Source organism: Accipiter gentilis, chromosome 8 (assembly GCF_929443795.1).
Source record: "Accipiter gentilis chromosome 8, bAccGen1.1, whole genome shotgun sequence".
In the NCBI taxonomy this organism is placed as follows: Eukaryota; Metazoa; Chordata; class Aves; order Accipitriformes; family Accipitridae; genus Astur; species Astur gentilis.
The window spans coordinates 19724744-19750699 of NC_064887.1; the positions used below are offsets into that span (position 1 = coordinate 19724744).

At 38.5% G+C, this 25956-nt stretch overlaps 2 protein-coding genes across 2 annotated transcripts; both read left to right on the forward strand.

Annotated features, from left to right (window-relative positions):
* The first annotated feature begins 61 nt into the window (after positions 1 to 61).
* Positions 62 to 7827, forward strand: LOC126042209 (retinol dehydrogenase 8-like). The gene is made up of 6 exons (XM_049808994.1): positions 62 to 288; positions 1401 to 1566; positions 2791 to 2966; positions 4004 to 4097; positions 5843 to 6026; positions 6950 to 7827. The coding sequence occupies exons 1-6, from the start codon at positions 192 to 194 to the stop codon at positions 7181 to 7183; spliced, it is 951 nt and encodes a 316-aa protein (XP_049664951.1). The 5' UTR covers positions 62 to 191; the 3' UTR covers positions 7184 to 7827.
* Positions 7828 to 9828: 2001 nt separating this feature from the next.
* DR1 (down-regulator of transcription 1) lies at positions 9829 to 25188 on the forward strand. The gene is made up of 3 exons (XM_049808995.1): positions 9829 to 10168; positions 15507 to 15670; positions 19610 to 25188. The coding sequence occupies exons 1-3, from the start codon at positions 9949 to 9951 to the stop codon at positions 19754 to 19756; spliced, it is 531 nt and encodes a 176-aa protein (XP_049664952.1). The 5' UTR covers positions 9829 to 9948; the 3' UTR covers positions 19757 to 25188.
* The last annotated feature ends 768 nt before the right edge of the window (positions 25189 to 25956 follow it).

The window sequence follows — 25956 nt, forward strand, 5'->3', positions numbered from 1 at the left end:
AGCATCTGCCTCTGTTTTTGTCTAGTTGGAGATTATCCCTTAATCATGCAGGGTCCAGGTGTGCATTTTCAGATTTGTTGACTCAGGAAAGCTGTAGATAGCATTAAAGGCCAATGACATTATACTGTAGCTACATTTAGGTTGTTGCTTCTCTGAACAAGAACTCTTGTTTGAACCACCCAGTGAAAAGAATGGCAAGAAGAAATGTCCTCATTACAGGTTGTTCCTCAGGAATTGGACTGGCATTAGCTGTAAAAATGGCAAACGATGAGCAGAAAAGATTTAAAGGTAACAATGTATCTGTTATTTATCTTTTTAAAAATATATTCTTCAAGGCAGTACTATTTTTCCCTCTGTGATTTAACAGGTGATTTTATTCAGTTTGACTTGTTTTTTTTAGTTTTCCTCTCCTACTGTCAAGAAAATACAATACAGTGAAAATACACTGCTTTCTGTAAGCATATGATATTTCTGTACCTGTATTGAAGCTGAACAGCTACTTGAACTGAGTAGTTTACAAAAAAACCCCAGTAGTATAAAAACAAATAGCTGAAAATGTCTGTAGTATGCTACCTTGAATATACAATCACAGTTGTAGTTAGCTTTGCTTCTGGCTACTAAATCTTTGTTGAATGAAATGTACATGCCCATTTGAGGACCAAATAAATGAATTTAGGAAAACAGTTCTTAATTTGCCATTTTTTCTTTAAAGCATGTTTCATTATTCCAACCCTGTGTAGGCATAAGAGGGTGAACAAAGAGGCTGGCATTTGTTTTTCTGCTGCAAGATGAGATATTTAGTATGATTGAAAATGGATGGAAGGGCAAATACTCTCACAGTATTTTACTGCTAACTGATTGAGTGTAGATTCATAGTTTTCTGGGTAAATAGGCCACAATAATGATAAAACTAATTTCTATTTTGAGAAGTAGATTGCAAAAATAGACATTTTTGCAACTTAAGGAAGCATCTTTCTTCCACTTTTTAATAAAATTATGATTGTTCTGCTAAACACGTTGACAGTGATTTAAAAAAAAAAAAAAAAAAGGACATCTGGAATCCAAAATTAGGCTTTAGGTACCTAAAAATGATTCAGCAGCATAACTTGATACCCATTATTTAAAGTTTTGGTGATATCACTGTCTTCATACGCTGCATGTTCTTCATTGTGCATAGCAGTTTAATTTTTTTAATTTCTTGAAGAGTTCAGAACCAGACTCTGGGAAATCAGTGACAATCTATGTTGAAAATAGATGCTTTCTACTTTTAAGTTTTTATCTGAGTTTTGTCACAGATATTTAAGATATGGATGTAGAACCAATATTTTTTAATACTTCTCAGTAAGACTGCCACAGAAAAGGTTTTATTTCTGGTAACTGTTGCTTCTGGTGTGTTGCAGTGTATGCCACAATGCGGAATCTGGCTAAGAAAGAGCCACTTGAAGAAGCTGCAGGTCGCAGTCTGGGCAAAACCCTTGAAATTAAACAACTGGATGTCTGTGATGAACAGTCTATTAAAACTTGTGTCAATAGTATCCCTGACAGAAGGATTGATGTCCTAGGCAAGTACAGGATGTGTATGCTATGAACAGATATCAGTTGTCTATTTAACATTATCTCAAATACCCTGGAGAAGTTTCATTAGTGTATTTTTTTTTTAAATTATCAAAGTAATAATAATTATATAGTGTTATAGATTCTTAAGGCTTCATCCAGCCATGAGTGGATTAGATCTCACCATGCTTCTCTCAAGGAGGGAAGCTTATTTTCTGTTTACAAAGGAAAAACTTGATCACAGAGAAGTGTCTTGGATAAGTTTTTAGTAATGTGAGGAGAGAACATTTGCCTAAATTGGCATCTTCATGTACAAGACATTCTGCCCTATCGATGAAGCATAGCCCTACTTACAATGAAGGCAACAGTTGTCTGTACTAAGAAAGAGCATTTGGGAATTAGCAAGTAAAAGAATAAATGCAAAGAAAGTAAGGGTACTTTTATTTAGCATTGACAGTTGTAATTGTACTTTACAAATCATTCAACAAGAAGTGTTTTCATATTGTTTTGCTAAAAATAAATATTAATATCTTAGTAAGGTGGAAATTGCTTACACCATCAACTACTAAATCTCCTCTAATAGAAAATTACGGACCTGCCTTTATTTTGATTAATTATTAAAGCACCACTTAACAAGATGCTTCTGCAAACTGTATTATACTCTAATTTGACATATTAGTTTTAGTGTAGGATGCCAGTTCTATCTATCATTCCCCACTTACAAATATCCAGGAGGCAAATAAAAAACAATGGAAGTGTTGGGTTTTTGGGTTTTTTTTGTTGGTTTTTTTTTCCCCTGAAGATATGAATGTTAAAAAAAACCAAAAAGCAGACCAAAATATGGCCTGGTCTATCACCTTTTGGAATAAGTGGGTATTGACAGTAGCATCTAATTCTTAATACTGAATTATAAACAACTATAGATAATTCTTGGGTCAATTTCCTATAACCCTTTTATAATTTAAAGAAAAAGGACTAATCAGAAATAAATAAGTTAAATTGCAAAGTATCAGATAAATTGGATTAAAAGCATAATTTAAAAAAATATGGAAATGTCAAATGTATTTGCAAAGCTTTAGTGACAGAATAACATCTTTTAATCCTTTCTTTAAGGATTATTTAAGGATCATTTAATCCTTAATCCTCATTTTACTTTCAAATGCTTTCCAGTAAAGATTACAAATTAATGTTTATGGAGTTTATTGCTCACTTTTGTCTTCCATTTTGTGCAGTTAGCAATGCTGGAATGGGCCTCATTGGACCTATTGAATGTCAAACCATAGATGAAATGAAAACTGTGATGGATACCAACTTCTTTGGACTAGTTCGACTCCTGAAGGAGATTTTGCCTGACATGAAGAGGAAAAAGAGCGGGCATATAGTTATAATAAGCAGTGTTATGGGAATACAAGGCAATGTTGGTTTTTTTGTTTGTTTGAACTTGTTCGGTATTCAAAATTTAAAGCTTACCTCTTTTTAGGAGCTAGCATATCTAACTATTATGCTTTGTAACGCTGGAGTTCCCACTATAAAAAGCACAACACTTAGACCTGATGGTTTGTATGCATCTAGGTAGTATGTTACTACACAACTACTCTCAAGACAATTTAACAACAAAACCTGCTGAGAGAATTTTTTTAAGAGTTTTAACTCAAACTCTAATTATTTTTATTTATTTTTTAAAATTTTATTATTTTTATAATCTAGAAAACAGGGCTTAGTAACATTACTTGTCTCTTTCCTATTGGAAAAGATTATGTGAACAGGTAAACATGCTTACTACACCCTGCACAATAATGATGGAATAAAATCTAATCATGTCCTGGACAAATGTACGATCTCTTTGTAAAGTTTCTCCTCTCATAAAACTCCACAGAGTCTAATTTTAGCCACAGATAATGATGATCCTACTCTTGTGTTCCATCCGGTCTAGCTTTGTTTGTTTCAAGTACTACAACAGTGGCATTGATTTTACCTGGATTATTGTGGTGAATGAGGGTCCTGCAAGAGTTGTTATTGTTTAGTACAATACGTAGCATGCACCTAAATGGATTGATGTAGTGCTTCTAAATAACTCAGATGCAAGCTGGATTTCTTGCATAATCATATCTCCTGCACTCAGCATCTGTGTTCATCTATAGCTTATTAAAGTCTTGCTGATAAATAATGCAGATGGTATTGCATGTACAGACACTTTCATGCATCATCCAAAGAGATCAGAGCATCAGCTAGGAGGAGGAAAAGCATTAGTCAAGCATCCTTTCCTAGAATAAGCAATTTTGAGAACATATGCAAAAAATCAGTATTTAGATTCAGTATACACAAGAATTTTTCTAATGTTTTCCCCAGCAACACTATAGAAATTTTGGGAAAATACAATAGTTTTTAAAACTAAACTATCAATATGTTGAACAATTACATTCTGAGAATGTTTTGTTTGTTCCTTCAGGTATCTTATTTAACGATGTTTATGCTGCATCTAAGTTTGCTGTGGAAGGATTCTGTGAAAGTTTGGCTATCCAAGCACTCAAGTTCAAACTGCAGTAAGTATTGATCCACTGGTGTAAGCTGTATTTCAGATAGTTTTAAATATATTCAGAGCTAGCAAACAAATTGTTACAGCTTGCTGCTATCTAGGAGAAACAGATTGAGGAACCCATGGAAATTGTACATCACAAAAAGCATTGAAATGTCCATATTCTTCACACTACATAAGCAAATAAAAAGGTCTAGATGTTGAAATAAACATGTTCTCTTGAACAGTTCAAGGCTGTTTAGCTTTGGATAAAATACAGTTTATGCAATACTTCAAAACCAGATTCTTGCATACAATACCATAAGAATAAAATTATAATATCAACCTGTAGTATTTTCCTTTAGAAAGGATAACAGACTTAAGCAATTCATAGATAAAAAAGTTCAAGGGCTTATCAGAGACAGAGTGAGAGCAAGTGGAACTCCATCAGAATGGAACACAGGGTGGGATACCTATAATGACAGGAGGTGGGAGGAAAGTGAGAAGAATGTGGTGTACTATTTCTTAACATTTAAGATAGTGTTTAAGAGAATGGTCCCGTTCATTGTCTGTGGGACTTTGGGGTTTGATTTGTCACATGTATATGTACATGCCTGTAATTCTGCTACTATTCGTTGCGTGTAGTCCAACAATTGTTAAATATCCACTGCCTCTCTGTGTTCCTAAGCATTTAGCCTTTGTTCTGTGGGAGAAGAAACAGCTGCTGTCCTGGGATTTCAGAGACAAGGCAGCATCCAAACTGTGGTTTTGCATACTGCTCTGAAAAGTTGGGAGGGATGTAGAATAAATATATTGTAATGATACACAGGATGTACCAGAATTCATAACAAGATTTCAAGAGTATAAGATACAGCAAAAAGGAGGTTAAAAAAAAAAAAAAGGAAGTAGAATGGGAAAAGTCCATGTTCCAGTGTGAAGAGTGATGCAAGAGAAAAGGCTTTAATTCCAGCAGCAGCTGGAATTCTGCTGTCAAGGTTAATAGCTTGATTTAGTTCTAAAGAAGAGCTTGACCAGAACTCAAATCTAGGAGGAGGTCCTATCCCAAAGAGTGTTTTGATAAACATTGTGGCTGGAAGTAATTACTGCCTGAGAAAAGAACGAGGAAAGAGCTGACCAGTAACTGTATCTCAGTGACGTGCTATAAGATGCTACTGAGCAAAATAAAATTTTCCAGATTTGGCAGCAGCCGAAATCTGTCCACCCACAGCAAAATTCTCAATATAATATTTTATTATAATAATTGTGGAGGCATCTTGAATTATGTAACACTAACAGCTTGATGAAGAAAATCCGTGTTGGGGCAATTCCTCCCTCTCTTTCAGCTATGTCTAGTATTATCATGGGAAAGCTATAACAAAGAAATCTATGCAGGATTTTGTCCAGAAAGTAAAGAATTCTGTTATCATCCTTTAATTATTTTTCTTAATATTTGATAAGTTCTTATGGATAAATCATCCTTAGATTCCACAGCTGCGAGATAGCAGGTAGGAACTGCACTCAATTCTGCAATGAATTAGGTTACAGCACTTCCTTGAAATTGAAGCTACACAGATTTCTACTACTACGTGTGGATGGGTAGGAGCATGAGAGCAGTAATGTGGTATGGATTGCCTTTACAGAATGTACTGTTTAATATTGCTTGCTAACATGTACTCAGTGCAATCCTTCAGTATTCTTTTTTGAGAAGGATAGAGAGGTGTATTTCCCACAGAGGATAGTCTATAACCAGTATATCTTTGCTTTTTTGAACAGGTTAAGTCTGATTGAACCAGGCCCAGTGGTTACAGAGTTTGAAAGAAAAGTGTTTGAAGATGGAATGAAGATGGATCTTTCAGCTGCAGATGAGGAAACAGCTGAGATGTTTACTAATATTTACCTTAAAAATTACAAACAAATTTTCCAGAGCCTGGGACAAAGTGCTGAAGATGTCGCGGAGGTAACTCATCAACAATTCTCCATCTTTTTTCTTGGAAAAAAATTTTTTTTTTTTTAATTTATGAATGCACTGGTTGGTTGGTGGGTTTTTTGGTAGAAGCATTAGATTTAATTAAATGTAATTTACACAATTTAAAATTATTTTTAAAAACTCAAGAGAATCTCAAGAGTTTTAAACAAAACCCTTTAGAATATTAAAAGAATGTTCATTTTGAAGTATGGAAGACAATTGTGAATTGTAATTTAAATACTACTGAGGTATTAGATGCACTTACACATCATCTGGTGAAGTCTTGGCATTCTGCCGTGTTACCATACATCTACACAGTGGTTCCCACCGCTGTTTAAAGCTGCTCTCCTCTCCATCTCGCTAGTAATCCCTCCGGTAATGTGAAGTTCACTCAGCTACCCCAGACCAGCAAGGCGCTATAGCAGATACATGGATGTAGTTTCTGGGGCTTGGGGCTTCCTGCAGGAAGACAAGTTTAGGCAGGCTGTGGAAGGGGACAATGATTTCAGGTGCTTGCTGCTAAGAATAGCTTCAGTGTCAACTGAAGGTTCCCAGATCTTGCTGCAAAGTGCACTGTTCCAATCCTTTCCCAGTGAACTGTAAAAGAAAGGATCTACCTATTGTGGGCATATAGGCATAATTTTGGAGGATTATTCAGGATACTTTGGTGTCAGGTGCTATCACCATGGTATAAATAAACAGAAATAGGACTAAAAATAAATAAAAAGTACTTCTTATGGCCTTAAAAACATTTTAAGGAAAAACTTCTGATTAAATTCTAATAAAACTACATCCAGGGTTTTACATAATTCTGGCACTTTATTCTACTTTTCTTCTGCTTAACTTAAAACTAAGTTTTTAGTTTATTATTTTGGTAAAGGTTCTTTAACAATTCTGTTTCTCATTCTTGACAGCATACAGTAAAGATAATTCTTGCAGAAAATCCACCTTTTCGCCATCAGACCAACACCTTGTATACTCCGATGACAACTCTGAAATATGCAGATCCAAATGGAGATCTACCCATTGATACATTCTACAAAATGGTTTTTCATCATGACAAAATTTTCAGTGCAAGTCTTAACTTTATCAAATTGCTAAGGTGGAGGAGTAGAAAGAGCTTTGACCTGGGAAAACCCTCACAATAAGTGTAAGAATATACAGGCAAATTTGTTTGCTACTTGTTGTAGCTACTGATAATGCAGTATGTTGTTATTCAGATGTCTTTGCTCTGTAGCTGTGAAAAGGCATTCAAGATGTTTATCTGAGCTTAGCTAAGCTATTCAGCTTAATGCATTTATCTTGAACTTTCCAGTTTGCAGAACCTTGAAATGAAAATCTTCTAACTATATGTTTATTCTGTTTAGTGTTTGCTTTTTAGAGAGATCTGTTTTCATGGGAACATGAACATTTACCGATACTTGTGTATTCAATATTATCCAGCTCCCCTTCACTTATTAATACATACTGAGATGTGTACTGTATGTAAATTATTTAGATTCTTAATATCATATAAATGTTTTATCTTTTTACCTATTAGACTAGAATAGACTTAGTATAGTAATCCCTCAATCACAATAGCATTCTCATTTTCAGAAATCAGGTCTATCCACTAGTAATATAAGAGAAAGTCTCATCAGTCTTCAAGTGTCAGGAGTAGCATATTTATTTTATATATATATGTTATAATATTCTGAATGCTTCCTTTATCTGCAATGGTTACTGGCATGTTGCACATAGCAGACAATAAAATGTTTTTTTAAAAGCATTTTAAAATAAAATTTCTTCTTACTGTCTTGGTACTATTTTTTTGCAAAATAACAAAATATTACTGGTAATAAGCAATTTAAATCTATTAAATACCTTCAGTGCCTTGAGTGGCTGAAGCTGAGCCACAGGCTCTCCTTTCCCAAGCTATCCTAACAAGTACATCTTAAACCAAAATTTTAGCATGAGGAGAAGGTCTTTTCCCTCTCTTTCTCTCACCCTTGTCCTACAAGCTAGCTGAGGCCAAGCTGGGGGCCTGGGTTTAAGCGCTGTTCCTGCAACCAGCGTGGTATTCTTGTTCTCCAACCTCCAGCCTCGCCTTGGTGCTGCCCCAGGCTGAGATAAAGGCCCAGTGCCCCACGGGCCTCCAGGCTGCAGTTTCTCAGCATGTGCCAGCCCCAGTCCCCGTTTCACTCAGAGGGCCCAGCTGGAGCTCACTGGGGCTACAAGGAGCTGGCTTTCTCTTTCTTTCAGTACTTTCTCACTAAGTGTAAGTCTAATTCTGTGCTGGGACTTGCAGTGGCCCTGCCTTGCCCTGCCTCTCCCCAAAGGCTAGCCCGGAGGAGCCAAGCAGCAGTCCCTGCATAGGCAGCTCCCGCAGATACCAAGCACTTCACGTAATGCTTTGGCTTACTTTGCAGTCCTGACCCTTTTTGTGGGGGCCAAGTGGGGGAGTGCGCAGGGACCTCCCTAGGACCACAGGCAGGGGAGTGCTTGGAGGGCAGCGCCCACAGCAGCCCCTGCACACAGCTGCAGGCCTCATCTGTGTTCCACCTGTAACTTGCGCCTCCTCCAACACACCAGGCTGGTGCCTGCACCCCAACATCAGTGAGCGGATGGGGCACAGGTAGGAATGGCAGGTAGGCTACAACCGGGGAGGCAGGAATTAAGTGATGGTACACTGCTGCAGGGCTGAAGGGAGCGTGGCCACTTGGACCTCCGCAGCTTGAGGTGCAGGCAGAGACCCCATCGCTGTCTGTGGAGGGTCAGGGCTCAGTGCAGGGTTTCAGCTCGGATGGTCTGTCGGCAGCGAGGGCTGCAGCTGGAGCATCCTGGCATCACTTGGGTGTGGCTGTCACTGGCCTGCCACCTGGAGCTGGGATGTTTTATCGTGTTTTCCCTTTGCAGCGCGAAAAAGCGAGGAGCTACTGCAGCCGCAGGTTTTAACGGGCCTCCCGCAGAAGCCTGTGTGGTTTGGTGAATTGTTTCACACAACCCTTACGCTACTGCTCGTGGAGCGGATGAAAGCGGAAAACGCAGCTTCGTAGGTGGATTCTGAGGGAGGCCAGCCATGACTGTAACTCGTGGATAAACCGCAGATGAAGAGCCGAGCACCGGCCACTCGCCCTGCTTCGGGAACGAGCCCGCCGCGGGTCTAAGACCGCCGGCCGCTGCAGACGTCGAGGGGAAGGATGGGGACGGGCGGGCGCTGGGGGAGTCCGGGCGGGGACAGACAGCAGCTCTCGAAGGAGACGTCGGGCTCCGCCAGGCCGAGCCCGCCCGCGCAGAGGCCCCAGCCCGGCAGCGGGAGGGTGGCGGAGCCCTGGCCGCGGCGGAGCCCGGGCCGCTGCCGCCGGCCGCACGTGGCGCCGCCTCACGGGCCGCCGGCCCTTCCGGCACTCCCCGCGCGGGCGGGGCCAGGCGGCGGAAGGCTGTTCCGGCTTCCGGCGGAAGCGACGTCCCTCGCAGGTCGAGCCCGTAGTCAGCCCGTTTCCGCCTCGCGGCCGCCCTCACCGTCGGGCCAGACGCCGCTGCCGCCGCCGCCGCCGGGGGAAGAGGGCGCCGAGCCGAACCGTGCTGCGCGCGGGTAATTTGGCGGCTCGGCTTTCCTCAGGCCGTTCATAAGGCGGCGGCGCCGGCGCCCGAAGGATGTGGTGGAGGCGGCAGTGGCAGGCGCCGCGGCCGAGGGAGCCCTGAGCCCGCGCAGCCCTTCCTGGCCCGGCGCACCGGCGGCCCGGTAGCGGCCCCCCGGCCCGGCCCGCTCGTCCATCGGCGGCGTCCACCCCCCCGCCCCCCGCAGCGTCGCCTCCCGCGGCACCGCCCGCCCCTCGCCGGCTCCCCGCGCGCTGGAGCCCCGCGCGGGAGCTGAGGGGGAGCCCGTGAGCGCGGGAGCCGAGCGCCTCTCGGGGAGCCAGCGGCAGCCAGGATGGCCTCGTCGTCGGGCAACGACGACGACCTGACCATCCCCAGGGCTGCCATCAACAAGATGATCAAAGAAACGCTCCCCAACGTCCGCGTGGCAAACGATGCCCGGGAGCTGGTGGTAAACTGCTGCACTGAATTCATCCACCTCATCTCCTCCGAGGCCAACGAGATCTGCAACAAATCGGAGAAGAAAACCATCTCCCCGGAGCATGTCATACAAGGTGAGCTTCCGGAGGCGGTGCGCTTCTGCCCGGTGCGCCACGGGTCATCCAGGCTTTGAGCCACTCCTGTCCCGCTGCGACTGGGAACTCTCTCCGTGGTTTCTTGTGAAAGACGAAGCTATGTAAAAAAGACAAAAGGCAGGGGTCTTTTAAGGGTCTGGAGGAAAAGTATGTGCTGTCCGGCTTGTCGGTCGCATTGCAAGGGAAGGTTTGTCTTTGTGTGGTTAGGACGACTGTTGAGTGGGCTCAGGACCAGCTCTCGTTTTGTGGTTCGGAGATGTCCGTGATGCTTTGAGTGAGGTCACTGAATCCATTCGTCTTTTTCGTACCTGTGGAACGAGGTCTGCTTTTTCGAACGGTTATGCGGGTTCCCTTTACAGCATGTATTAATATACTGAATTTATTAAGTCTTTTTCTAATTGGGGAGTGATGAAAGATGTGCGATTGAGTATGTGGACCCCAGGCATCAATCCAGAGTTGTCCTATCTTGTTCCTGGAGAGAGTGAAATATTCCTCTAGAGCTATCCTTGGAGTCCGATCGTTTAACTGAAAGAGTACTTTATCCTGTTGCCTGGTAGAGATGTTAACAGTAGCACTTGCGGTAGAGCTATTTTCGGGACCATGATGGTATGAACTTAGTTTAAAAAAAAAAAAAAAGTGGGTTTTTTTGGTAATGATTCTCTGTTTGAAATGAGAAAAACAACAACAACTGATTGCTTTGGACTATATCAGCTTGCTCACCAGAAGAATTTCAAGTACTTGACTGGATTATGAACAGCAAAAGAAAATATGTAGAGTGTATGAGCTTTAATATTAAATAAAATACCTGTAAACCTGGAAGTTTAGCAAAACAACTGCATCACAGCAGCTCAGGATGTAAAGAGTAAAACTTGTGCTTGCAAGTGGAAGCATACTTTGGGTATGATGCTTCATAATACATGGATGGTTTCTTCAAATGGCCACCAAAATGTTTGAGCTCAGTTATTAACCCAGGAATAGACATGATCTTTAAGGTTGAGGACAGTAAGGAATTCATGTATGAAAGTATTTTTTGCCCAGTAGTGGTGGTCCTCAGAAAAGATTTCACCTATTGCTGCCCTAGGGCTAGTCTACTTTTTTTGGAAACAAATTTAAACTAAAATGTGCATGTGTGTGCATATCATCAGCAAGTGGTCGCAAACCAAGTGTTTCATGGGGTTCTATGTCTTTGTGTTACCAGATTTTAGAGTTGGGAAAAATTATTTTCAAATTAGATCTGTACTTCTTAGTCAAGTATTGCGAAGGAAAACTTTGGAGATGTATTCATTTTTGTAATGCTCTGGAGAGGGAAGGAGTTGTTCTTGGATTTTCTGCTGTTCTTATCTTTAGGGAAGTGTATGTGCTATTAGCTGCTTCCAGATGCTGGTCAGTTGGCAGATGATCCCTCTGTGAGGTATGAGGCTTTATATGGCTGATTTTGGAAGCAGTGATTGTGTGTATATAGGCATAGTATTCCTGCATTTTCATCCATCTTCATACATTCTAGATACTTGCTATTTTGACTGCCTCTTAATGTAGCGCTGTGACAATGATGCTAACAAATTAAGTAATTGAAATACATTGTAGTCATCCAGATATCTTGTTCCTTTTGAATGCTTAAACTGGTTCATTTAGAAGTAAAATGAGGCTAAAGGCCATAGCATCATACTTGGTCCAATCTAAACACAGGGTGGTGCCAAGAAGAATCTTTCTGTACCCTCTCTAGATCTGGATCTAGCAATTGCTGATGCAACTGACACTGTGGCTTTTTGAGAGTGTAGCGGGGGAACATGGTTTTCTGTCAGGGGAGTTTGCTGATCTGACTGTTCCTGTAAACAAGAAGTTACTAGATTGGGAGCAAGGAGCAAGAATGGTATTTCACTGACAAGGAGGAAGGGAAAGAGATGCTTTGCAGTTGGTGACAGCCTGCCATTGTGACTGTATTAGAGGTAATGTGAAGCTGCACTTCATCACTGTACTTACGTGTTTGGTAGCAATGGTGCTCAAGATGCCCTTTCCTTTGCTGTACTGTTAAAATGATTGTGTGGTCACATGCTGAGCTAGAACTCTTCCCCCTACCACTGAGTTGTGCTTCAGATAAATAAAGTCCCTGCTGTGTTTCATTGTGTGGTAGCAAACACACTTGACTGGCACAGTGTTAACAGCATAGGGAAAGGAAAGCAGAGGCTTCTTGCATCCCATGAGAGACCTGATTTTATACATGTACTCAGACTATGCCAAGCACTCACTACTAGCGATAAAACACAAAGCAGCTTCCCTGGAGACTACCCAAAGGCATCAAGGCTATGTAACAGTCATAAGTGGAGATAGTCTCCATGTTTATTGTTGAATCCCACCATCAGGAACCCAGCTGTGAGTCTGAGACTCTAATAAGCAAATGAATATCCTTCCATCCTGGAACAGAAAATAGCCTCATTTGATAGTTATGTGAGTTGTGACAAAGCAGGCTTTTTATGAGAAATTAAACTTCCATTGAATTCCAAAATTGTTGAGATGTTAAATCACCATTTTTATGAATTCGATTACTTTGGTCTACATAGAACTGTTGTGCAGTAAGGTAGGCTGTGGACTGATGGCAAATCCTGTAGCTTGTTTTCATGGGCTGTGAAGATACTGACAGTGTTTACATTAGCATTTAATGTTTAAAAAAAACCAAACAACTGTTAATGTTTGGGATTTTACTTTGGAAGTTATTTTTCTTTCAAAGGAGCATAGACAGTTAAAAATCTCAGAAATTAATGACCTGATTGTATAAAAAACAAATGTAGAACTAATTATGCTTAACTGATTAATCAGAGATCTGCACCTTCATGCAGTCTTTAAGAGGGGAGGAAACTGGGGAAAAGATAGTTGTGATTTGGTGTTTGTAATTAAGAGAAGTCGTCATCCTTGTCCCGTCGTCCCCCCCCCCCCCCCCCCCCCCCCCCGCCCAAAAAGCTGTGTTTTGGGATTCAGTTGTTTAAATTTGGTGTGATCATTCTAACCTTGGTAAGGTACCAAGTTTTCAGCAATCTGGGTAGACATGTAGATTTCAGACTCAAGAAATAGGACTCTCAGTTTTGGTGGGACAGTAGCTCTGCTAAACTAGTAATCACTTGTCCCCCATTTCAGGACCATGCTGGTATAAAGGAATTCATATTGCTTCCATGCATGTGTTCTGATGTGTTTCCAGAAGATAGTAAATTTCTTAAGTCATTTCACAGCCAGCAGAATTTTGATGCACTAGGTCTATGGTGCATATATGGTTCTTCATAGCTTTATTATATTGAACAATTGTACAAATCTGTCTTGGTTATATCACATGGGGTTTTTTGGATATTTGGGGTTTTTAGTGTGCTATATTCAATACATAACTAAGTTCTTTCCATTAATTTGTTTTCTTTTAAGGGCCATTTAACATTTCTGTAAAAGCCCATCTTGCTCTTGACTTCGGATTGGGCAGTTGTTCTTACTCTGATGCTGCAGATGGCCAACCCTGATCACTGTGAATGTTCTTTTGTGAACACCTATGTTTTTGCTATGATGGTTTGTCTTAGTGATATTAGACTTGTAGAGTTTCTAAAATTTTATACTTTGGTTAAAATACCCACACTTTTGTTTACTGTATATACTGTTTACATTTTAAAATTGAATGAGTTCTTAAATATTTATAGGCTGCTTAGATAACCAGTTCTAGACCATGAGACATGGATTTGTCTCCTATGTGCTGAGGTTGGATTAAACAGGTTTCTGAAGGTTTTTGGTAATTTTTGTAGAAACTGTGGGCTAATTGAAGAAGGTGTTTCCAGTGTGTGTGTGTGGGCTGAGGCTGAACTGGCATCCTGTTTCTGAAATAATTTGATTATCTCTAAACCAGTTTGTCTTTTAACTATTTTCCTTAAGAAATAAGTATTATGTAAATTCATTTGCCAAATGTTACCTGTTAAAGGAATGGTAGTCCTGCATGACTAGACAGCTGCACTGTACTGCCCTATTGAAGACAGTGTATTAATTGTCGTCTTGAGTACAGATTGGAAGCTGAAAACTTGCAGAATGCCTTTGGGTGGTTGTTTAGGTGTATGATACAATGGCATGCTGCCGTAATTATGGGTAGGAAAATGTCGCTTACAAAATTAATGTTAGAATATAGTCTGAGTTAGTGTAACTAAGAGCTTGTTTATAACACGTTGTTGATTGCTGTTGTGCAGTTTATTTTGGTGCTATTTCTTGAATAGCTTGTGACATAAGGTTGAAATAAAGTAAGATAAAGGTTAAAACAACTATCATTCCATAAAGAAAACTGATTTGTTTAAATACTGGAAATAAAACAGGTGTTTTATTAAACTGAGACTTGTTTCTAGTATAATTGGTGTTTATGTAATATTTCTAGCATATTCTGTAATAGCTTCCACTTTGGGGTTTGTGTATGTGTGGAAGCATATTGAAATAAATGGTGATCAGGAAACAGAGAGTGCCTTTTGTCACATGCTCTACCTGGGTTTTTTATAATCCTTCCTGTTACTTTTGCATTTTTAAAAAAAACCTGTTGTTGCAGGATATAACTGCATTTCAGATTGCTTTGGGCAGATAAAAGTGCAAGATTTTAGTTTCTGAATGCATTATCTTTTGGTGATAAATAAAAGGGTTTCTGTTGAGAAATAAACCAATAAAGAGCTCATGCATAATTTTATGTGACGTTATGTGTGAACTATGCATTTTTAGCTTCCTGGCACTTGAAATATGAATTTAGATATTAAAAGACAAAAGCTAAAATTCATAAGTCTAAGGTAGTATTAATTATTTCTGCCTTAATGAAGGATCTGTAGTCATTTTACATGCATCACTTTTGCTGTTACAGGTTGCTAATTTACCTTCTTCTGAAGACTTGCAACAAAACTGGAAAAAATAGATCCCAGAGAGATTAAAGGTTAATGATTCAGATAGGAAGGACTTCTCAGTTGTATAAATTTTGCTAGATTCTGATATGTAGAAGATGGGAGAAAGATGTCTTTTGAAGAATAACGCCTGTCTCTAGGCAAATATATCTGAAAGCCCTGAATCCTCTCCAAGTGCAGACTTTTTTGGTTGTACTTGACTAACCTTAATTTTTCTAGCATGAAAACATGCGCTCTTCCATGGCATGGGAGAAGACACAGGGAAAATAGCTGTCAGATCTTCTTAAGAACACAGATTTTGGTCACTAGATGATAGAAAAGTGATCAAACTTTTTACTACTTTTATTTTGTCTTTAAAATAAACAAATTGATATATATTATCAAAAGCTTGGTAAAAGATAAAAATGTGTTTTCTTTCTTTCTAGCACTAGAAAGTTTGGGGTTTGGCTCCTATATCAGTGAAGTAAAAGAAGTCTTACAAGAATGCAAAACAGTAGCACTAAAGAGAAGAAAGGCCAGTTCACGCTTGGAGAACCTTGGCATTCCGGAAGAAGAGCTTCTAAGGCAGCAACAAGAATTATTTGCAAAAGTAAGTGAAGCAATACTTGTACTGATGAGGCTGGAATAATTAATGCTGCAGATCTAGTGCCACAAAAACATGTGCGTACCTCAAGAAGTATCCCCTTCCTTGTGAGTTGTTGTGGCATCTGAGATGCTATTGAGCTTGGCCTGTTTGAATTGGGGAAAGTAAACTCAACAAATAAGATGCTGCTACTTGTTACTTCTGTGATTTGACATATAGGACTTTGTATACCAACAAATTTTATGCTTTAGATTTAAAAAGCGTGCTTTTTGCTGCTACTTAGGTATTTGCATTCTAGCGTAGAGAATACATTAAGAATTACTTGGCTGAGGAAATAAAAGAATGACAGCTGGTGTTCTAGGAAATTATCAGTTTTGATGCATTAAAAAGTGAAAATACTTTTTCTGTTTCTGTCCATCAGCACACAAATGTTATTTCTTAGGTTTTGAAAGAAATATTTAGTCATTGAAAACTTCTAATTTGTTTTTTCTCACCTTCCTTTACTCTTGGCAAGACTCTAATTGAGTGAATTCATGTATACATTTTTAGAGAGGCAATTCAGGCATAGGAAAAGCATTTGCCTGCAAATACTGCATGCATGCACACACACATTCTCCTTCATCCCAGCCTTCTCCCCTCCCTGCTTTCCCAGATAGTTTGTGAACATCTCCAAGTTTAAATGACTAAAGGCTGATTTCATTTGTCTTTCTACACCATCTTTTTCTCTACTATTCTCTTAGTTTGACAAGATGACCATTGTTTAAACTTAAGTGATCCAATTATCTTGGATTTCTCTCTTTCCTCTTATCCAAGGCATGAGTCTTACTGTCTCAATTTGCTTGATTTCCTCTGGTGAAAATGCATATTCATTTCTGTTACCATGTCTGATTACTGCAACCTTCTCTTCTCTGTACTTGTATCTTGCTGAAACAATTAATAGCTGTTGGCTTTCATATTACAGCATGCCAATTATTTTAGAATTAATTGCATGATGAATTTTAAGGCATTTAAAATTTCAGCTAACCATGTACCTATTGTCAGCATGCAGTGAACTGGTTGTGATAAATTCATGTGTGTATAACTTTTGTTTGACTGTACTAACATTAGAAAGACCAATACGGCTGCTTCTGGATTAAGGGTAAGATTTACAAATAATAGTCAGTTTGATACCTGTTTTTTACTTACTGTTTTGTTCAAATAACTTAGCACAGTATACAAAAATAAAAAAGCAGCAAAAAATAAGGTGTGTTAATGGAGTACTAGCTCCTGAGTAACTTTACAAAAAATAAATAAAAAAATGCTGAAACCATGGCCACTGTTGTGGTTTAACCCCAGCCAGCAACTAAGCACCACGCAGCTGCTCACTCACTCCCCGTCCCCCCCGCCCCAGTGGGATGGGGGAGAAAATCGGGAACAGAAGTAAAACTTGTGGGTTGAGATAAGAACGGTTTAATAGAACAGAAAAAAAGAAACTAATAATGACAACACTATTAAAATGACAATAGCAATAATAAAAGGATTGGAATGTACAAATGATGCGCAGTGCAATTGCTCACCACCCACCGACCGACACCCAGCCAGTCCCTGAGCAGTGATCCCCTGCCCCCACTCCCCCCCAGTTTCTATACTAGATGTGATGTCCCATGGTATGGAATACCCCATTGGCCAGTTTGGGTCGGCTGTTCTGGCTGTGTCCTGTTCCAACTTCTTGTGCCCCTCCAGCTTCCTCCTGGCTGGGCATGAGAAGCTGAAAAATCCTTGACTTTAGACTAAACACTACTGAGCAACAACTGAAAACATCAGTGTTATCAACATTCTTCGCATACTGAACTCAAAACACAGCACTGTACCAGCTACTAGGAAGACAGTTAACTCTATCCCAGCTGAAACCAGGACAGCCACCTTACGTAAGCTATACTTTCTCTAAGGAATGACCCCTTGAGATATGTTCTTTTTAAATTTTATAGTACTGTGCCTTAATGTCTAAATTAAGGCAATGCATGCAAGTTTGACAAGATTGTATGAACCATTTTCAGAATTGTCTTTGGTAATATGGACAATCTTTGCATAGATTCAGATGGCAGTCTCATTTTTCAAAATTACTAGTTGTGATATGCTGTTGGAGGTACTGCAATTATTCTTAAAAATAGTTACACAAATGCATGTTCATTTACTTGTGCTAATCTTGTTAATATTCTAGAGCATGACACTAATGCTGACTTCTTGCTCTAGTTTTAAAATACTTGCTTGTTAATGTTGCAAATTTTTGATGCCTACAGCTTGGTTGATGGTAAATATTTGAAGTCAGGGGAATGTCTTATCCCGGTGTCCATGCATGTCTGTAAGTTTCTGTGCAAGACAAGGGCCGTAACAGATTTGGGGGGTTTTTTTGAGGGTTCCTCACAAAAGTTCATTTGTGCAATAAGTAAGTTAAAGTGCCTATAAAGCTTCTTAGTCAATACAACTCAATGGAATTTTTTTTTTCCATTTTTGAAATGGCTGTGAGACCTTTATAAATATGGTAGTGAGGGTAAGCACCGACAAAACAATCCATCCAGTGTGAAGTTCTGAGCCTCTGATTCCTGGTGCATGCATGTGTATCACCTTGTTGAGTGTACAGTAAAGTTAATTGTAGCAGGGTCAGTAGGGAGCCCTGTTGTTATCTTGTGTGTGATAAATATTTATGCCTCTCCTGTGTGAACAGATGCTGCTGTCTTGCTTTGTTTAGAACTTTACAATGTCTTAAATTGTTTTCCAACCCTTGTAACTTCATGACCGCTTGAAGCTTGAAATACTGAAAAGTCTTCATTGAGAAGAGATTTCTACCCCTGTAAAAGTATTTTCTTTTAATGCTAAAACAGACTGAGGAAATGTGACACTTCTTATAAGAAGGGAGGACTCCCATTTTTTCACTTCGCTGAGTAGGTAAACTGGCTTTGATCACTTCCAAAGCGTCATCTTTTGGCATCTTGAAGTTTGCAAAACCATAAAATTTGTTGATGCTTTGGAAAAAAAATAGGAAAATTCAGTGAGTGCAATGGGATTAGAAAGGAAATCATTACAGTCTTAGTGATGACTTGTAAAAGTAGAAAAGAAGTTTGAAGATGTTTAATTCTCAGAACTTTTTCCTGATGTTCCCTCAAAATAGAAATTGAAGTTTTAGCTTTAACACAATTGATTAGTATCTTGTTGAAATCAGCAGTAGTTGATGAAAAAGCAACTGAAAACCATGGCCAGAAAACTTAGAGGTGTTGTGGTTTAAGCCCAGCCAGCAACTAAGCACCACGCTCACTGACCGTAGAGGTCATCAGTTGAACTACTTGAAATGTTTTGTTGGAACATCTTGTACCTTTCAGTGAAGGGCTGTACCTTTCTGTAGCAAAGTCATCCTCAATCTGCATACCTGAATTTGAGAAGACCTTGCATTTCTCTGTTTTCCGAAGATTGCTTAGCAAAGTAAGATAATGGCTTTCTTTATGTTTTTGTAATAATGTGTGCCTTTGTGGTACAATTGGATGACTTCATAATTGCAAGTTTTAGTATTTGTAATCAACAAAATAGGGCTGTTCTCATCTCTGAACTGTGGTTAAATTAAAGATCCATTGAAATTGAAGCCTAAAACTTTCATTGCTTTGCCTCAGTTTTTCCATTAGGAAGTGGTTCAGGACAATCCTTACAATGGAACTTAGGTACGCTAGCTCCTGCCTCTTGTTTTTGTAGCTGTAAATCCTCCAAATGGTGGCCTCCTCAGAGGAAGAGAAAATATAGGTAAACATCTTGGTACAAATAATGAAGGTACTTCTAGATGTGTTTTTATATGTACAATTAATAAAAATTACACAAGAGGAATCTGCAGGTGCAGATAAAACTGCTTTTAAAGATAAGGTGCTCTAGAGATTCTTCACAAGCTATGAATGGACTTAACAATTAAATTCATGTCTTTAGGCTAGACAACAGCAAGCAGAACTGGCGCAGCAGGAATGGCTACAGATGCAACAAGCAGCTCAACAAGCACAGCTTGCTGCTGCCTCAGCCAGTGCATCCAATCAGGCAGGATCCTCTCAGGATGAAGATGATGAAGATGATATCTGAAATTCACCAGCTGAGTTTGTCTTTACTAAGAAATATTTTTCCTGCACAACGAAAACAGTGAAATGAATGCTTACCTGTAAGTTTGTATGCATCATGGACTGGCAATTGGTATTCTAGGGGTGTCTGCTGTTGTGTGCTGTACATGTATAAACTGTCTTTTTTTGAACTCTTGAAGATTTAAGGTTCAGTATCATATCAACTTTGGATTTTTAATGGTGTATATGGAAATTTTAGATAGCAGTGCGTCATTTATTTGATCAATAAACAGTGTTACAATAAACAACAAGTTTATAAAATATAGTGAGATTTATACAAAAAGTTCTAAATTCACATTTGCATTTCTTCCCTTTTAACTAAACTATAAAATCTTACTTAGAATTTTTAATTGTTTTTTTGGGGGAGTGGTACAGTAGGTATAATCTGTTAATGGGGAAAAAAAGCGGAGTTCAGCATAGTAAGAGTCTGAATTCTTAATTCTTTTTAAAATGAGGATGTATGTGGCAATAAATATTATATATGCTCAAATACCACACTTGTTAAAATTTGAAAGTAATACATTTTCACCAAGCTATGAAAAGGTATGTTTAATAGGAGTTGTACAAAGTCAGTCATTTTTTGTATAGGGGTGAAAAAAAGAAACCCATGGTTTTATTATGACATCCTTTGACAGTCCTAACTGAATATTTCACTTCAAAGACTGCCTGGTTTGAAGAACTAACTCTTCTATTATTTCACTCCAGTTTAATGTTAACTGTTGTTGATGGTATTTCGTAGTCCATATCTATTCATATTGTTGAAATATAAAGCTGGAGCTTGATGAAACAAAATTGTTTTAGTTCCACTGATATAACTGGGAATGATTAAGTATTCAAGCCTAAGAAGGCAAAAGCTGAAGCTAAGAGCATGCTTACCATAAAAGAGGGAATTTATTTAACCTTGATTAGTCATTGTTGTCAGCATAATGCTAACATTCTCCAGACTAGATTGCCACTGGATTACTAAAATACCTTGTTGAAAGTTAGCATTTTCTTCATTCAGATTGGTTTGTAGGTAAGTCCAGGTTTTTCATATGCTATTCCCCAAGAGTGATCAGCAATACATGGAACAGAAATTATGTAGTAGTCCTTTTGATAGTTGATTTGAAAATTCTGTTGATAAATGGATGAGCAGCTGTTCTTTGTGTTGAAATAAAGCACAGTAGTGTCCATTGCTGAGTTTTAATGTGTTACTTGAAGTAATACTGGCATATCTTCTGGTACACTAATCTGAGCAGACTAGAAAAGCCACTTGCATGCTGCTGTAGATGATCCCATAGCTCTCTAACAACATGAATTGTTTTATTAACTTATGTCCTCAGCAAGTTGCTCTAGTTAGAATTCTTGAGGGCTGCAGCAGTCTGTTTACATAAGGACGCAAACAGAAAATGGTGTGCCCATTTTTACATAAAGATCTGAACAAGGTACAATTGGCACATATTCAGATGTCAGTCACATAGTGACTTTGATTTAAATTTGAGATACATTAAGTTACATATTGAATAAATGTGAACGCTTCCTTAAATGCATTAATGCAGTGAAAACTAAAAGTGCTTGTTTGAATGTTTAAGTTTAAAAAGGAAAAACAAAACAAAAAACCTTTTGTGGATACTATATGAGATATGTTAGGCAAGGTTTGACCAAGGAAGTGGTTTTCTGTAAAGGTTTAAGTACCAAAGGTAGAAAATCTAGTCTAGTGATACAATGTTAATGTGCAGTGTTGGCTTTTCTAATTCGTACTGTAACACCTTCACACTTTCTATTTTAAATGAGTCTTTTCCTTTTAAATAATATTAGGTATATTTTTACACCTTTCTTTTCTGATGCAGAATTCAGGTTAACATTTTACTGCATCTAGTATGTATGGTGTAATATGTTTGGATCCTTGTGACCTTTCTTTTGGACATTCTTGTGCTTTTTCATATGCTGTATTCTTCAAGCAATAAAATTCTGATGTGTTTTTATAAAACTGCTTTTATATTTAATGAATAGTCTGTCTTCATTGCATTTATAAAGAAAAAAGTTAAGACTACTTTAACTCTGCTGTTATTTTGACCCACTGAACACTTCTTGTGACCAAAGTCTTTACAACCTGAGTGCTGTTGGATGGCATTGCTGTTCACTGGGGTTGTTAATGCTTGCAGACAATATTTCTGGGCTTGACCTGCTCTCTTTTCTCTTGGGAATTGCATTTTGTGTATATGCATCTTTTATAACCTGACCTTTTTCACTTGAAAAGTTGGACAAAAGCCCTGTAGATCAGGTATAACCTACTGAAATACTTTCAGTTTAACAAAGTGAAAGACAACAGGCAGATGCTGGGGAAATAAGAATATATGTTAGTCTCCTGTTGAATTAGTTTCATGTAGATAGTTTGTTTAGAGACTACTTGTTCAGCCATTCCATATCAAGTATGAAAAGTAAACTCTGGCCGTTGCAGGGGGAGTATCTTCACTGATCTTTCAACAAACTAAGAATTTTGTATTACTTTCCTATTGTGCTTCCGTGCACTAGCTGTTCAGTGAAGACAAGAGATTTCTGGATTTGTGGTACCACTGATTTTTTACTACACCAGATACATAGGGACTAAAGTTTGGTTAGTGAAATGTATTGTTACTTTGTCTCAGAAGAAACATGTTTAAGGATGTGTCTGTTTCTTAAATATTGAGTTGATGAGATTATCTGTGGGTTTTCCATAATTATTCTGATAGTCTGTTTCAGAGTGCTTTTCACTAAGTGACTTTCTTGCATAATCTTTCTTTTCTGTTACTTTAATAAAGTGTATGTCTGCATGACATTATGGATAATGAACATAATTGTATTTACTACACTGAGGTACTTTAAAAGGAAGTGTCTTAAGGATTCTAAACATCAAATACTTAAAATGGTATTTGGATTTCACTACTTAAATGTGGCTAGTTGAGTTTGGTATTGAAAGACTGGAAAGGAGTTTCTGCAAGAATGGAAGAAGTCTCTGAAAGCCACAATTATAAATGGTCCTCTTCAGGTTTTGTAAAAGTACCTCCATTAAGGAGGACTCTGTGTAATAATGCCTGTGCTGATCTTTTCATAATTTTGAAACAGTGCCAAGTCAAGGGCATAAAGTGATTTAATGATTGTTGTGGAACAGCAAAACCCTTGCTCTGAAATGTACACTTCATTTTAGTCTCCCAGTGTTAGATTGTGATTTTGTGTAAACCATGCACAAAACAATGTGGAAGGAAGAGTGTAACATGAAGGGTTAAGAATGCTGTGGTTAAGTTTACTTTCAGTATGACACTATTAATCTCTCCAAGATGGAAAAGTTTTACTTTGCAGCTTACACAGTGGGAGCACATCAGTGGGATACTGGCCAGTGTTAAGATGGATTTTGCTTACTGATAAATTAGACAGTACCTCTTTGATTCCTTGGACTTGCTAAAGGTCTGCTCAATGAATGTGCCATCTGTGACCTAGGTATGCTGGGTATAACTCACTGATGAAAAGGAGCGTCAGTGAGGCTTAGCATAGGCCAGTTAAGATTTGCTGGCAATCAGGAATGATAGGTTCCTTTTCAAAAGATGTTTGTGCTTAGCTTGAATATGTTGGTTTGTTCCTGATTGAAATTAGGTTTTTCTTTTTAGTTCCATGCAAACATAGCTACAGGAATCAGTAATTTTGAGAATTTAATAATGGCATTGGAAGTAGTTATCCCAGTTCTTGAGTACATGGGTTAATAAGTATGCTAGAGCTGTGCATTCCTGGAAGGAAACGGATCCAGTGACTGCTTGAATTGGAGGCAGTTTTTTTTTGTGGTACTGTGCTATAATGCAACTGAGCCAAGACTTGAGGAGTGAAGGTTTTGCAGCGAAATGGTTAGACAGTGAATCCAATTGGACATGCCAGATCCCATACGTCAATCATTCATGAATCCAGTAAGCGTGGGTTTTGCTGGGTGGATGAGTCTAGCATAAACTTGAATAACCTAGGGTAAATATGTAGCAGATGATGCTCCTGCATTTGTTGGGGAAGGTGACATTTGTTTTTAATTCTTCATGGCCATGATTTATTGTCATGTGAATTACAGGAATACAACATGAAGACTTCTATCCCACAGCCTGAACCAAATGTTCAAGTAAGGATTGACAGTGCTTGCTACAACCTGTTTCCTTTTTACCGAGTTTTAAATGTGAACAGCTACAACGCTTTACATATCTGGGGTGAAGATTTATAAGAGGCATATGAAATTATGTAAAGACTACAATTAATTTTAAGGCTGAATGTTCATGTCATTAATTTTTTTAATACTTGAGATGATTTTTTTTCTTGTTTCAAAGGAAGTCATTGATTTCTTCCCTTCTCCCTCAGCCCCACCTAGGGTAACTAATGTTGTTGGAGTAGTAGTATGGCATGGTATAACTTTGAATGATTTCCACACTCATTTCAGTAGAAATTAGTCCCGTTTTTATATTGGTTCAATACTGTTACTGGTCAGTAATCATAAACTTTTATATCTTCAAAGCATTGTACAAGCATTAATTATGCGTAGGCAATGTTACACTGCCCAGTGTAATAATGTTGGTATTTGAACAGTCCATGCTAACACATTCACATGCTACAGAAATAAAAGGTGGTGCACTGTTTAGAGGAAAAAAGATGTTATCTTCATGTCAGACTTCATGTAAAGGTGACTCATCTAGAGAGCAAGTAACTGGAAAAACAAACAGACTTGTTATAAAAGTCATTGTTGGAGATGAAAGCATTTATTTGTAATAGCACAGTGCTTGGGGTTGCTGGTTATAGGCCAGGACTTGGTTTCATTAATGTTGTGTTCAGGTTTCATTCTGTCGCCTACAGAGAGAAAAAACACAGGTGAATTAGAAGTCAAATTCAGTGTCCTTTTTCTTGCAGGTACAAATTTATTTTCTCAGTTAGGCAGCAATGTAACCCATGGAAGAGAACTAAATTTATCAGGGCAGTGGCAGTGTTAGTAGTGCAAAAAATCTGAAAATCTTCACTATCCCATCCTGCAGTAAAGGAGACTTCACTTCTGAAAATGTTAGAAGATCTGTATGGTGAAGGAGGAATGTGAGCAATAAGGATTTTTTTTTCCTTTACTGTAATGCAAACAGCTAACTGGTACAACTTTTCATGCATAGATAATTATTTTTCAGGCAGGTAAAATTCAAAACTTAAAGACAGTTGCTTCTTAGATATGCACTTACACCTTCCACATTCTCTGATGGTGTTACATATTCTATACCTGTGGTAATTTAATTGCCTGGGATTGCTGGGTAAGTTGTATGCAGCTAAACTCATTACCCTTAAATTATGAATAACGCTTTCTTTTCTTGTTTTCAGTATGTTACAATGTTTTAAAACTTGAAACTGTTGGAAACAATCATGTTTTCATTTCTATGAAAATATTACTGGTTTTGAGATGCTTACAGAATTGTTTTTAAATATATAGTTCTAAATAAAATTTAAAGAAAACTAAAGCTTTATAAACAAATTATATTACTTTATTTATTGTATCATTAAAATGAAAGGGCCAATTTTTGACTGAATGTGAAAAAGGTATTTATTCTGTCTGCAGGATGTGGAAACACAGGGCTAAACTGTCACTGCTGTTAGTGAGTTATCTTTTCCAAAATGTGGAAAAATGTTATTTTGCTTATTTAAAAAGTGTTAGTTGATATTCTGAGACAATCACCCCTCAAACTTTTCTCTCAGGAAAATGATGACCTGGCTTCCCTTCATAGATGAAAAGGATCTAGGGCATGAATCGCACAGTCCTGCTGGAAGAACTATAGTTGCAGACAAGCCTGGAGGGAGAGGGCATTTCATTGATTGCTTTAACTGTTTTTGCTTTAATCATGTGGAAAAGTGATTGAGAATTGGACCTTGCCCTAAAATGAAATCGCTGCTATTTGACTGTGTTATAATAGCATATTTTAAAAGTTTCTCCTTTATGAACGTAGGATATAAAGCTTCTGAATGCTGAAATAGGTTTTCCATATGTATCTGTGTTCGGATATATTTTTGTACCTGCCTCAGTGGTGTATATATTCCAACCCAGAGGGGCAGTTTAGTCCTCAAATTCAGAGAAATTTTTTACTTGGTGCTGAAAATGGTGCATTTTTTTTTAGTGTGAAAAAAAGGTCATAGGAAATAGTGGCATGATAA